Source organism: Anser anser, assembly GCF_964211835.1.
Source record: "Anser anser genome assembly, chromosome: 7".
Classification (NCBI taxonomy): Eukaryota; Metazoa; Chordata; class Aves; order Anseriformes; family Anatidae; genus Anser; species Anser anser.
This window is the reverse complement of record NC_139727.1, coordinates 10,158,389-10,172,846: the sequence shown is the minus strand read 5'-3', so window position 1 is coordinate 10,172,846 and position 14,458 is coordinate 10,158,389. Positions and strand designations below refer to the sequence as shown.

The 14,458-nt window shown below is 38.6% G+C and overlaps 1 protein-coding gene across 13 annotated transcripts in view; it reads right to left on the bottom strand.

The window, feature by feature from the left end:
• LOC310902950 (uncharacterized protein) overlaps positions 1-14,458 on the bottom strand; it is a 327,410-nt gene that overhangs the window by 147,766 nt on the left and 165,186 nt on the right. For 5 of the 13 annotated variants that reach the window (XM_083845354.1, XM_083845352.1, XM_083845355.1 and 2 more), the window contains 3 exons: positions 12,159-12,223; positions 11,144-11,191; positions 9,052-10,793 (listed from right to left, as the gene is read on the bottom strand). The exons of 6 other annotated variants lie outside the window; for them this stretch is intronic. In XM_083845354.1, coding sequence (XP_083701480.1) covers positions 10,593-10,793; positions 11,144-11,191; positions 12,159-12,223 — 314 coding nt within the window. In that variant the 3' untranslated portion in view covers positions 9,052-10,592. Of the gene's footprint in view, positions 1-9,051; positions 10,794-11,143; positions 11,192-12,158; positions 12,224-14,458 lie in introns of those variants that run through there. 2 more of the 13 variants (XR_014587148.1, XR_014587149.1) reach the window with 1 other exon arrangement.

The window sequence follows — 14,458 nt, the reverse complement described above, 5'->3', positions numbered from 1 at the left end:
CTCAAGGAATGTGGTTATCCTTAACAGCCAGCCTTACTCTGAACAAGTATTAACAGAAATGAGTGTAACGTGGGAACTTGCTCCCATTACACATCGCACTGTGGTGATGGTGTTCTAGAAGAGTTGTAAGAAGGGAAGGACGAGGGAAAGTTACAAAATGATCTTTACTTTGTCAAGCGGAGCATGCAATTTGCAGGCAGATTCATTCTAGGAAAATAAATCATAAGGATGATGTTACAGACCTTTGATGTTTGTCAATACAAGAGTATTCACAGTAATGCAGGAACAATTATAATGCAGTGGTATAGATGGATTTTCTAAATCCTTGGCCTTTTTTAGTGGCATGAAGCCAGGACTAACCACCTGATGAAGAGTACTGATTTTCAAAGACAAGTGCATTTTTTTATAGGCAGGGACCAAATAACCTGCCAGAGAGCCAAATTCTGGAAGAAACCAAGGACCTCTTGTGAGAAACTGAGTAATGCAATTTGGAAACACCAAGCTCAGAGCAAAGCTATGAGGACTTCCAAAGTCAGTAGCAAAATTCATGCCAACTTCAGAGGCAAGAGGTGTAAGTCCACAAGCCACAAAAAATAGAGAAATGTAAACTCAGGAGCTCTTTAACAAATTATTCCACTGATACTCCATTTGCCTTCATTTAAAACTCAGGGAACCATTGTAAACCAAGATGTTCAAGACGCTATAAAAATAACAACATTTGGCAAATTTTGAATCAACAGATGAAATAAAAGGGTTCTATTCTAAAAAGTACTACGAGAAGATTTTCTGAATACACGTGGTCAAGAATGGAGGTACTATAGACAGACAGAAGGTGACTCTGACATGTAACAGCTTACTATAAGGTAAAGTAGCTAAAAGAAGGATGCGCAACCTTAATGAGTTAAAGCAATTAAAGCAGAAGTTTTAAATACATTCTCCCCCCATTTTATCAAAAGCATCTATAGATGATGCAGTTATGATATAAAACCCAAAATGTTATAAAAGAGCAGTTATAATAAAACTCAAAATACCCAATTATGCCATCTAAGCTACAGCCATTTTGTTCAACATCACAGCTTTACGAAAGCTGTCCCCAGCTTAGATTGCATTTGAAATGTAAAGTTTTTTGATTGAAGCGGGTGATTGTTAACCTCCCACTGCTATCAGTGAGCATTCGTCTTATTTAGGATGCCAAAAGAAAGGAAGCTGCTGATGCCTCTCAAAATCTGCGGAAACTTGTACTTTTTTTTTTTTTTTTAAGGATTAAATGTTAAATGGTTGTGTTTTATTACAAAACCCAGGAGGTCTTGCATTCTTGTTTATTTCTAGCATGGTTATATGAAGCTGAGCAGTCCTTAGACATCCAAGCTAAAGTTAGCTTTCTACTCTTTACAGTCCTCCACACTTCTAATGCCAGACGCTCCCTCTTCTGAAGGGCTGTCTGCTTAGTTAGGTAGGGGAGACAAAGAATGAGACTGCAGGTACAATTACAAATGAGAAGTGAAACAAAAAGGCTGGATTTTCTAATAGAAAAGGTAAAAAGTCCCTGGAAAAGAGAGGGTTAGGCTTTCTTTGTGATTAACTCCCTGAAGTCTCCTTGTAAAACACAGGCTTAATAATTAGGCCAGGCTTAATAATTGGATTGCACAAAAATCCATGCCCAAACCAAATCATGCTCAAGGGCAAAGCCAAGACTGCCTTAACATCTTGGTCCCATACTATTTATCTGTGTACACATTTGCTGCAACTGTTTTTTGTTTCCTTTTTTTTTTTTTCCTTTAAACTGGATTGATACAGGCTAGAACCAGAGATGAGACATAGGCATATATTCCTTCCATTTCTTCCCTCCACATGCTCTCAATAACATGGCCAAAACACTGCTATAGAAAACACTGCAAAGCATTAGCAGGACCTCAGATTTGTAGCAACATCAAGTGACTTTTTTTTTTTTTTTTAAACCTGTAACGCAGGTCACATTTCAGGGAAAGGGGGATGTAAATCTAGCTCAAACAGCTGCCCAATGTTACCTCTGGCTTCTTTAGAGCCTGAACAAATCCTGTCACCCTGCAGTGTCTACTTTTCTTTGTCTATTTAACTGAGGTAACCAGCGTGCCCTCCTCCTAGCCTTCTCCTGTACTGTGTGAGTAAAGTCTTTGGGCCAGAAAGAGTCACTAGCGATGGACCAGCAGAGTGCAAACACAGCAGCAACCTAATCTCCTCTGTAGCTTCCAGACCCTGCTGCAGGAATCATTAAATGTTGGCACAAATCCTCTGAGCTGTGGAGCAGCTCCCAGACATCACCGCTCTGCTGGTCAAGAACCATTTGTCTTCTCTCCCCCTCACACTCCCTACTGAATGTGCTGGCTTTGTTGTCGGTTGCACAAAACACAGCACAACCGCATAACTGAGGAATACCACATATTAAATTCATGTGGATTAAATAATAGGTGGATCCCATAAGACTGTTTAAGAAGCTACAAGAAGTGTTCTCCAAACTAATAACTGCATGTTAAGAGAACGTGCAAGACATTTTTATATATCGAGTGTAATTAAAGCATGGAATGGACAACCACACACTGCCATTTGAGTCCTGAGTATCTCCTTCACACCAAAACTGACACTTAGCTGTACAGATAATTAAAAGATAGAGAAACCATAGTTAAAAGAGCTTTCTACATCGGAGAAAGAAGAGAGCTACGTACAACCCATATCTCAGCTTTCAGCTGGCTCACTGCATTACTTTTTTTCTCCCTCCTCAAACAGCTAATTCCAAGCAACTGCATAGCTGCAGATAGCGCATATACGTTTCAAAATATCTATTTTCTAAGCACTGTTTTTAGAAAGCACTTTTAAGGAAAAGGAAGTCTTCCAGTATGAGGAGCTATCGGAGTACAACAGTTGACAGAAGCCAGTGGTTTGTCCTCCAAGGGGGAGGAGGATGGAGATAATTTAATGCCCTTAGACACTGAAGCCATGATGTTCAGCTGTGTATTAGGAAAAAATCATATAATAGTAGAAGGTTGTTTATTTACACTACAAAATAAAGCTGCAGGAGATTAAGGGTTATTTGTTATCCCTGTAAATGCTTTAGTCTGGGACACCTTGGGTTTGCTGACATGATGTCAGATAGCATTTATTTGTTTGAGATTTTGAGAAACATGAATTTGGGGTGGATATAATACAATCTCATGCTTTGTCTTGTGATCTGGTTGAATATAATTAATTAGACTTGAATATCAGTGATATGCTCTACATTTATTCCTATTGCAAAGGTAACTCATTATTTCATATGCAGACTAAAATGTGCAAAGCTAAACATTTGGGCGCACTCATTAGCTTCTGGCTTTAATAATCTGCTATTGCTCTGTTTCAGATAAGATTGCTCAGCAGTACTTAGAAACTAAGTGGGATGAAGGGGGCATAAATTACCTCCATTTGCTCAGCGTATATTTTCCTTAACCCAGGAAATGCCCTCTGTGAGTACTTCTCTCTGGAGCTAGGCCCTTATCTCTGCAGTTCTCTTGTGTCAGCATGGGATGGTGTTTGTGCAAGAGGCATGCCAGGCTGGGGCAGCAGCAGAGCTCTCCCTGTAATAATCTCCCCATAATAGAAGGCCAGTCAGTAAATACAGAGGCAGCATTTGAACACAGAGCCAGCTGGGTCCTTAGCCTTTATGCCCCTTCACTGAATAAATACAACCATTATTTCTGCTCATGGTTGCGTTGTAGCTTGTTCAGATCATCCGCTATCTACCAAAACATAAAGAACCACAGGCTCGTAAATGCACGTGGTAAATTAAATACCCAGTCAAGAGCAGAGAACAATATGTAAAGTAACGAAACCTGAATACACATCCATAATTATTTCCAAAAAAACATTTAAAGATGGTTACCTGAAAAACTAAGTAAGAAAACATGATCATTAGGAAGTAAATAGATATATGCCATCATTCAAAACAGATTAATCTGAAATAACTTTGGCCACCCACCAGATATTGCATGTGCTCCAATACTTTTCACATTTTGGAAACATCAGGAAAGTACCTGCCATTTGAGCAGATTTTTTTACCTTCACTTCCAGGGCAAAGCTTAGCATCTGCAACGCGCACTTGCTACACTACACTTCCTAACAGAAACTTTGCCCTTTGCACTAGCAGCTTATTTGTTTTCTTTACAATTTAAACATCACTTGACTCTATCGTCTGGTATTTCACAGGGGACTGCATTAGGCCAACATGTTTTATCTCAAAGAATTTCATGCTACACTGGCATATTTCTGGTTGAAGGTGTTAGATATCCATTTAATAAATATTTTAGGAACCCTGGAAGGGTACCACTGCTGTTTCAGAGCCTGGTGATTTCCTTTCTTAACATACTGTTAGGAAACCACAACATCCATTCCTTTCAGCCAGCCTTCTCCGGGCATAGAACAACCCCAATGGCACTGAATTTCAATTTCAGCAGAGATGGGAAGTGTACCTGAGAGACCAAAAAGTGCTGAGGGCAGCAGAGCAAATTTATCATCAAAAGCACTTTTTAGCATGTGATTCCAGGCAAACTTTGTGTTAGCCACATGGCTGCTGGAGCAATGCAGCTTGCTTTATTAATAGCATGCAGTCAAGAATCAGCATGTCAGCATTTTTCTGTTTCTTTTTCACTCCCCAGCCTTCAGGGGAGCCTTTACATCCATGTGCAAGTAGTTTTCTTGGTGATGAAACTTGAGCAGTAAATTGTATCACTTTACAATAGTAAAGTACAGCTTAAGCAAAGAAATAGAAGACACCCTTACTCTGACTTAGAAGCCCAGTATGTCAAGTTGACCAAAAATTTTGGATGACATAAGTAACCAGTGGCTAGGAACAGATGTCCACATGTGTCTACAAGTCCTTCAAGGCAGTGTCTATGCCCCAAGCTTGCTCACTCACAGACCACACCAGCAAATGCATTTTGTAACCCCTGAATACAAAAGATGAGCTTGCCCAAGTTGTAGTTATTTCTGTAACTAATTATTTGTCGTGGTCTCCAAATAGAGACACTGTCATCGCTGCACGGCATTGTAGAGTTTATCATCGACTTCAATCAAGTTAAACACCAGACTATGCTTGCACGTACTTTGCTGTCTGTCTGTCACACGTGGTCTGTCTGTCACACGTGGAAAACCTGAGGTAAATTTAATCTGTTGCATATGGTTCAACAAAACAAGCTTAATACTCTAATTAGTACTGTGAAACCTACTAGTGTTTATGGTGAGATTGGCTGCTCACACAAATTCCTGATTTCCCTCTGTGAAAACTAGCACTAGTCTCTACAAGAAGTGCCTTTTCTACAGCTGAACACATTGTCACACAAAGCCTCTCAAATACGACTTCATTCCTTTAGAGTTGCTGGCAGCAAAAAATTCCCCATGCCCTATGCAGCTGCCTCTGAGCAGTTCATGATCTGTGATGTTGCTGCCTCAAAATTCAACACAATTTTCATACAAAATGTAATCAAGCAATTTCTTGGGGGGGGGGGGGGGGGGGGGGGCGTAAAAAATCCAACACAATACACTGGTGAATTAAGACCTCCTCTGTTGCTTGCCTCAAGAGAGGAATTTTCCCCTGTGAGGGATATACACACAACTTTTATTTCTCTACATGGAAGACGCATACTTTGGCAATAAATCCAGTGTTTGAACTTGGTCCATATATTGTCCCACTGATGTTTCACAGGTCAGTATAACAAATAAAGTATGGCTGTTTTTATCCTAGAGAAAACACGTCAAAGCTGAAAAGGAGGCCCTGATAACTGTGAGCCCAAAGTGACCCAGTGATTTAGATTTGGAACTGGAACTGCTAGCTGTGCAGAACTGACACAGTATTAAAAGCAGATCTATTTTTCATCTGAAGAAAATACCTTTGTATTTGGGACAAGGGGCACCATTCATGAATACTGACTTGAACTATCCTTTCACCTCTTATTCTCTTTCCTCCCCATAAACTAGTCTCTTTTGCAGCGACGCTGCTCTTACTACAGCATAAAACCAGAATTTTATGCAACAAATAGAAGCTGAATGCAAACTACCAGCTATTTGTTATATACAACAGAGAAGAATCATGCTGTTTGACTTCAGCATATCCAAAGATAACAAACAGCCAAAGCTGAACTAAAGTTTCATGACCGATTGTACTCTGAAGCCATCTATACAAATTGTGCAGCTACTACTTACAAACTGGTGGAGCTTCAGGTACAGTGAATCGTGCCCAGACAGATAGAATAGCTTTACACAACAAAAGCAACTTATTCATAATGAGGAATTGCAACCTTTCACAAAGCACTGCTAAGCACCGCTAACTTGGAACCTACACAAAAGACCTTGGATTGGATCACACCTAATTGTGCCAGGCTTTAAGTACTCCAAAAAGGAGAACTTTGTACAAAGTCCTTTCTGATAGATTAGGAAATCAAACTCATGAAAAAAAATCTGAGTACATACCAAATACATGCTCCTTTGTTTCAGGAGAACACTGTGTTACAGCCACAGTGTACAAAAGAGGGTCTATTGCCCCAAAGGTCTTGACAGATTGGAAAAAGGCATCGCTAAGCAAGATTTTCATCACAAAATGGTCAATACATTAGGCATCTGTTTCTCGAGGAATATGCAAATGGAAATCTCACTGCGCTGTTCTGTAGGGCTCCCAAGGCCCATATTCCTACCAAACCAATTACAGAATTCAGATGCCTTAGGTGTATTAACATCACACAAGTCCTACAGAACACTAAGATGTTCTTCTTCCCCTAACCCCCAAACAAGGCAAGGACATTAGAAAGTACAGTTTCCAAATTAAGCTTATTTGTCAATAAAATTAAGAGGATAATTAGATAAGCATAATATTTTATTAATGAAAACAACTACTAAAAAGCAGAAGACAGTCATAGATGCTATGTATGGTCTCCTTTCATAAATCTCTCCCCCACTGGAGAGAGACTATAATCCAGACTGCTAAAATGAGCAAAATGACACTGTTTTCTGTGCAGCTCCACAAGAACAAGCATTAATCTAATTCATGACATATCCTACTGCGGTCATGTACATGATAGCATTTGTAAGCCACACATATCTCGAGAGAGCTCAGCTGCACACCACGTTAAACTCTGGAAACGTTAGTTCAAATCCTAATTTCAACAAAACTTGAGTTCTCATCAGCATTTGCCAGATCCCTACCCAGACTGGCACAATGAACTGTTATAAGCTTAGTTTAGGAAATGCAAGGATGCTACAGACCTGGACAGAGGTGCATGCAAATGCTGTGGACTAAATTCAATACCACCGTGTTACTAGCTGGGACCTGTTTTTCACAGCCGTGGCCATTTCTGCATTGAAAGAGATCAATAAATATGTTGATCAACAGATGCAGACCAAGCAGTGAAAAGAAAGATGCAGCCACTGAAAAACCATTTGTTTTGTTTACATACAGTATTGGGTAAACTATTCCCTCCTAAAGACTTCAGTCACTTTAGTCCACCAACTTGTGCACATTTTCTGAAATTTTTGGTCCACATTCAATGTTAGAAAATACTTCCATAGAAATAAAGAAACAGGAGACTGGAGTTACAGACTGAGCCAGACTCTTCTCAGTGGTCCTTGCCTGATTGAGAAGCATGAATTAAGAAGATTCATTATGTCCTAATTATTCAGTCCCATTGACATATTACCTGTCTCCCTAATCCTAATGAGGACTAATGAGGCAAAATATTTGGCTTTCATGTTTACTTTTCTGTTTATGGAAGCTGTCCTTCATTCTTGTTTTTCTGGGAGATGCTGATGTTTTTGACAATAATGACTGTAAATCTGTGCAGGTCAGAACAATGTAGTACTCAGATCTGCATCTCATACACAACATTTCATCAGCATCTTCTTGCCTTTTGTCAGTGCCTGAATTAGTGCTCCCTCCCCAGTATCTCCGTATACTGTATTTCACAGCCATACCAGACCAGCCTGACAAAGATGGACATCCTAATTTATATACGGGGGGAAAATTATAAACAAATTGCTCCTTCTGCATAGGATGCCAGGACATCTACCAAAGTGAATTTTCCTCTAACTTCAGTAACTTGTTATGCACTGATCAAAACCCAAGTGTCACCTAGTGCCATTGATTTCAAAAGAAAATTCTACTTAAAAACTGAAGACACAACATGGACCCAAGTTTTTAATAACTGTGTCACAACCCTCTCTCCTCCCTTAAAATAGGTCATTTGAAACTGAAACTACCACTCAAGCCTTAGCTTTTCAATTAGGCTTATTCACAACATTTCTGGCTTAAGAAACTTTCCACAGTAAAAACAAACAACACTTTAAATTGTCAGTCTTACAAACTTCCAATTAACTTCTCTAGTAAGACTACTCAGAACTTTACACCAGACTTTGCATTAGGTGTACATAATCACATTGATGTGGAGAGCATGCAGAGTAGAAAGCTATCTTGTGTTTGGCTTTATCTTCTCTGATGTAGAAGTTTGCCCACAAGCAGCAGCACTATTTTCAGATCTTCATCCAAACACTAAGATTCAGACAATCATTGGTTTAACAACTCCGCCATACAGCTATACACAGTTTTATTCTGGCAGAGACAAAGACTGTTTCAGCCTTATGCGTCCATGAACACAAAGAAGATGCATGAATTTGCATCAGGCACAAGATCTGTCTGGAGAACAGCTTCCAGAATGGCGTTGGAAGCACCATCTCACAGGACAAATCCACTGTACAAAATTTTACAAACATTTTTCATGAAATGTAAATTGTGTCATAACATCCATATCTGGTCTGAAATCTAAGTTAATGATTCAGAAAAGAAGTGCTTGTGTGTGGATCACACTGCCTCACACTGATCTGCAATAGGGCAGATTCCGGGAAACTCTTCCTGATTGGCAGGGCTGAACATGAAATTTCTGCATAACCATAAGCCTCTCACCCTCTTTCACCACTGAAAGCATCCCTTCCGTATTCACTAAACATTTAATAGTAATATGATGATAATAATAATAATATGCTTTTAATAATATGAGATGTCATTCAAAATGTATCAGTTATCTCAATTTTATCCATCTGGTCTGAGTTTCCATAATGAAGACAGCATCAGAGAGAAACCCCCCAAGCCTCCTGAGGAGGTGTCTCAGAGAACAAGAACTATTTAACTATTGGCTGCGTATTTCCAAATCAAAATTCCTCTGTACTGAAGTTTTGAGCCAATAAGCATGTGCTGTTGGTAGGGACTCTTAACATTGGTTATAGAAGTTTGATTCCCAACTGGAAACGCCAGAATAGGATAGACTTTTCCCAAAGGGCTGGCCTGAAAACCTTTTCTGTTTAAACAGCCAATAGCTGGTCATTGGGACACTAAATAATCTGAGCAGTCGTATGCTACTGCTTTTCATAGACACACAAGTGCAAGATGCATTAGCCATCATGCCAACTCCACTTATGCTCTAAGCTTTGGTAAAGTCAACTAGTAAGTCCTTATCTTTCCAAAAAGAGGTGGCAAAAAAGATGTGGTGATTCTCACAAAGTATGAGAGATGCAGATATTTTGAGCTAGCAATTGGCAAATTTCACAAAGTTGTTTATGTAATCTACCATGCTGCTAGAGGAAAAAGATCTTAGCTCTCATCTTCTTCCTTTGAAACTCAAAAAATATTAAGACAAAATATAGTTAAAAACCTGTCTGTACATCAGAGAGTTTCTCAATTATGAACTGCTGATTTATTTGAATCACTTCATCAATCTCAATTATCAATTCTCACTCACAGCTCCTAGCATACCTCTAAAAGATTTAATAGTGACAAATGATAGAACCGGTATGATACCATGTTCTTTGTTGTACTGAAAGGGAATAGAAATTATATTAGAGGGAATTAGATTATAGCTCCATAAACAATGAAAGGCTCATCATACAGTTGTTGTTACAAGCATTGAACCATTTTCTGATAGGGTTCCTTTTCTATCCTTCTATTGTTAAGACTGTGTGGTGTGCTCCTGTGGTAGGTATACTGAATCACCCAGAGTTGAAACAAATGATAATTACTTTTATTTATGAAAATTTACTGAAACAAACAAAGTTAAAAAAATAAAAACAAAACACCCAAAGCCACTTAAAAGACAGCAATCGACCTGTTTAGTCTGCTACTGTATCTCCACCAGGCTGGCATCAGAACTGCCTCTAGAAAACCTGAGGTAGGCAATTTCAGATTAAGTAGTGGGAAGTTTCTTCCCCATGTCTTTACCAGAGATTGTTCTGTCTGATAAGACACAAGAAAAACGTACCTGCCTTTCAAATTTCAACAGCTTCATTAAACAACCGCACTGTCTGAAGAGAGCTGCAAAGGATACAACCTAGATGATATTGTTAGATCCCGAAGTCTTTGGAGAACCTGACTGCCATTTATTCCAATTCCTTTTAGATGTCATTTTGTAAGACTATAACAAATGCACACACAGGGATGAAGTACTTTGAAGAGCTCAGACACAAGCCTGACCCCAAGGAAAAACAATTATCTGAATCATGGCCTAAATACTAACAAACACAAAGTTCAACACACCAATTTTTGCTCTTATTTATGCAATCAGGTAGAAAATTATCTTTTGTGAGACTGTAGAGTTTTCCCCCAGGTGCTCTTTCAGCATTTTTTCTTCTCCTTGAAAAAGCTCATAGAAAACTTCTAACACAAAATTACCAAGATTCTGATTATGAAAAGATGGTGTGTGGGAGCGAAAGCACACTGTTTTTAAATAGAGCTCAGTTTGCTTGTTTTGTGCCTAGAGGGGAATAAAAATGAAAGCAAGTAAACAAACAAAAATTAAAAGATTTTTTTTCATTAGTTCCCTCTAGCCAAGCTGACGAGATGAGTCCAGTCAGGCTTTCCCCATCCACCTTTTCTCATCCATGTTTCTTGTGGGAATACTGATCAAGCAGGAGAGGCTTTGAACTTATGCATGTACCTCTTTCATCTAAAGCTTCCACTGTAGTTTTAAAGAATACAAAACACACATAATATCGAACAAAACAAAAGGCTTTTGCAACAACTCTACTTTTCTTTTACCCCCCAGTGGAAGTAGAAACACAACTCTTTCTCCACTTAAGTTTAAAAAAAAATAAAAATCTGTACCTGAAACATCTTTTCACTGACTCTCGAGAAGAAAGAATTTAAACTGATCTGAGAAAGTACAAGGAGCATCAAAATGTGAAGAAATCAGAAACAGAAGCAATAAGACTTCCTACAGAGAGTACTACTGATTTGAGAAAGAAAAAACATGCAAGATAAAATCAAAAGGAGTCATCTCATGTGATAAATGGGGGGAACCACTAACTAAGCTTAGAGGGCTGCGCTCAACATCTGCGTGCTGCGCAGGCTCTTGTGAAAATGGCAATGAGACTGCTCTGCGTGGCAGGTTATACCCAGAACACCAAAGTTGTTAGTACTTGTAGTACTTGTATCCAGGGAATTAGAAGTGGGCTCTTCCATACAAAAACTTGTACATGGAGGAGGATATTTTCCTGTCCCTCTAAATATGCAGGCCATACTGATGTTACTCCAGAGCTATACAAGCGCAGCACTGATGAGAAGGCAGCCTCAGAAAGACAACAGAACTCAAACAAGTTAATCTGATAACTGCAGCTTACACAGGTTACCATGCAGGTTCAAAAATAAACCTTCACTTCTTTCAGTAACAAATACAGACTAATGTCAGAGGGAACCAAAGTGCTGTCCCTCTGGAGTACCTTAAGCATCACAAGAAAAACACGTAGGAGTACAGATACTATATATCTATCAGACACCTGAAATTAATATTTTTTAATTTTCTTGTGATTAAGAAGCCTTGAATGTTTATTTCTTTTTTTTTTTCCACTTAGACATTAAAATCATACTTAGTGGATACATTTAAATGTCGACAAATTTATTGAAAGTAGGAAAGATTTCAGTAGCACTAAAATTGGTATATCTACAGGAATGTTTTCACTACTGGAAACATTATTACAATGATAATTCCTTTCTCTTTAATAAAGAGTTACTTGGAACTACAGCATTTTGGCTTACTAAACTTGATTACTGAATATTGGATCCTAGCATAGTAAGCTGAAAAATGGAACTGGAAGGACATTTATTCTAAGTCTGACTTTACCTCTGGAGTCCTGAATGACTTTGGGCAAGTTTTTTCCATCTTCTTAGGCCTCAGTTTCCTCCAATCTGCAAATGAAATTAATGGTATCTATTCTCTTTGCCAAGCTCCTCCAGATCACTTAGCTTTTCAGATGACATTTCATTAAGTATTATTACCACTACTCTCAGTTTCCAATATAGCTAAAGCCAAAAATGAGGTTGAGATGACATTTCAGCAGCAAACTTATTTTATAACAAATTTTTACTAAAACATTTAATCTGAGAAGTACATGACATAGATGAAAGCATGTGGTGGAACAAATTGATATCAAATATACAGACTGGAAATTATATTTGGACAAATCAGCATCCATTTTTATATTTACTTTCAGCAAGCATTTCAATAACTATTTTATTAGATCAAACATGTATAACACATGAATTTTAAGTTTATATGTTCAACAACTCTGAGTATCAAATTGTAAAGTGAAGTGAAAAACATCCCATTACAGCAAATTGATGTAAGACAATCAACCAGAGGTGAGAAACTTGGGATCATGAGATGTGGGTAAGTAATTTGATAAGAAAGAATGGTCAGTGTTAGGGCATGGGAATGGGAAAGGAGGAAGTCCATAAATTATTTACCATTCCTGTGTAATTTCAGTAAAGCAAGCATGGAAAATCCCCCCAACACGAACAAAAAGACAGAAATTAATCATATAAATTATTCACTCAAACTTCATGGCTAAACTGTTATATGACATTTTTCACTGGTGTGAAAGACAACAATCTAAGAAGAAACAGTTAATTTCCCAGACCTGTGTTAATTAGTTGCATGTCCCAATTAACGTGAAATAGACTACATTCCTTTTGAATAAACCACTCTCAAGATAACAGTCACAATCACTTGAGAAGGAAGATGTAATTTATTCTACTTATAGCAGAAGTAGTATTATTTCATTATAAATATTTGCACCTATGTTGTCTGTGTAATTATTATGATTTTCATTAAATGCACCTATATGAGAAAAAAAGAAAAAAGTTTTTCTCCTTTAACTATTTGGAATTAGAAATAAAAATAGTTAGATAGTTCATTAATAACCCTAATTTGTTGGAATGCTGGGCAGTGGGGAAAGCGGGAAAGAAGAAAGCTTTCACTGGGAGTAGACAACCTGTTGAACGTTACACTTTATCATTAATATGATTTATACTTTGGGTCTCTATAGTAGGTTGCCTGATTTTTGGAAAATAATTTGTGTATTATGACCAGAAATGTGTGATGTGTGGATGTTTCTGGAACACAGGTGCTACAGAAGTGTCTGTGATTGCACAGAAAATGCCAAAAGAAACCTCTTGGATCGTGGAGCTCATGCTCTTGTCTCGAGTCATAAAACTGTTATAGGCTGACTTGGTTTCCTATCAGAAGCTTGGTTTCTGGATAGGAAAGGATACCTTAGCAACTTGTACAGAAGTTTTGTAGTGAAATCAGCATCCAACATAGCCTTTGGTAAAACAGCAAGAAAGCTGATCTTACTCTAACCTCCACATACCACCAGTTCATCGCTATACCTTTTCTTTGGTATTTATGGGTCACTTCCCCTATGGGCAGGTGTTCCTTGCTCCCATCCGCTAGTGAAGCACTGCTCACAGCTGTAGCTCTAAGATAGTCACTCAGCCCGGAAGAGCACAAGTGCCCTTTCATTATGATATGCATTATTGGGAGGTGCTGCATGAAACCATGCAAGAATCCTGACGTCACATGTTTGCATTTTAATGACTTGCGTGTCTATACCGCACTCCTACGGCAGAGCCTTAGGGTAGCTCCAAGCAAGCTGAAAAAAACCTCTTGTGCCGGACCGTACCCAGACTCATTAACCTTGCCTCTGAGCAGGGTTAATTAGATCAGACTAAGCCTCCAGCTAACACAGTGACTATTCTGCATTGTGCCATTCACACGTGCCCTTGTGATTCAGCTGCATCAGCAAGTGTGCGAATGCAATTTCTTAAGGTTCCAAAAGTGATTAATTTTGCCTCATAGGATCATTCCTTCTTCCTACTGACAGGGTAACTATACAATATTTCTGGGTCTAGTATTCTGATCCTGTGTCTGACTTCGGGCTTGCTTGTGTTAGATTCCTCTTTCTCTATTCTCACTGTACATAAAGGAGGAAAAATTACCACAACACACGTATGTATTTGCAGAACTCTCCATTGTGCCGAGTCAGGCCAGAAGGACAATGGTCATGCTCAGTGCTAACTCCCATGAGAGCACTGGTGAGGAAGCAATATGGTTATAAAGGTTTCCATACTGTTCAGTACAGT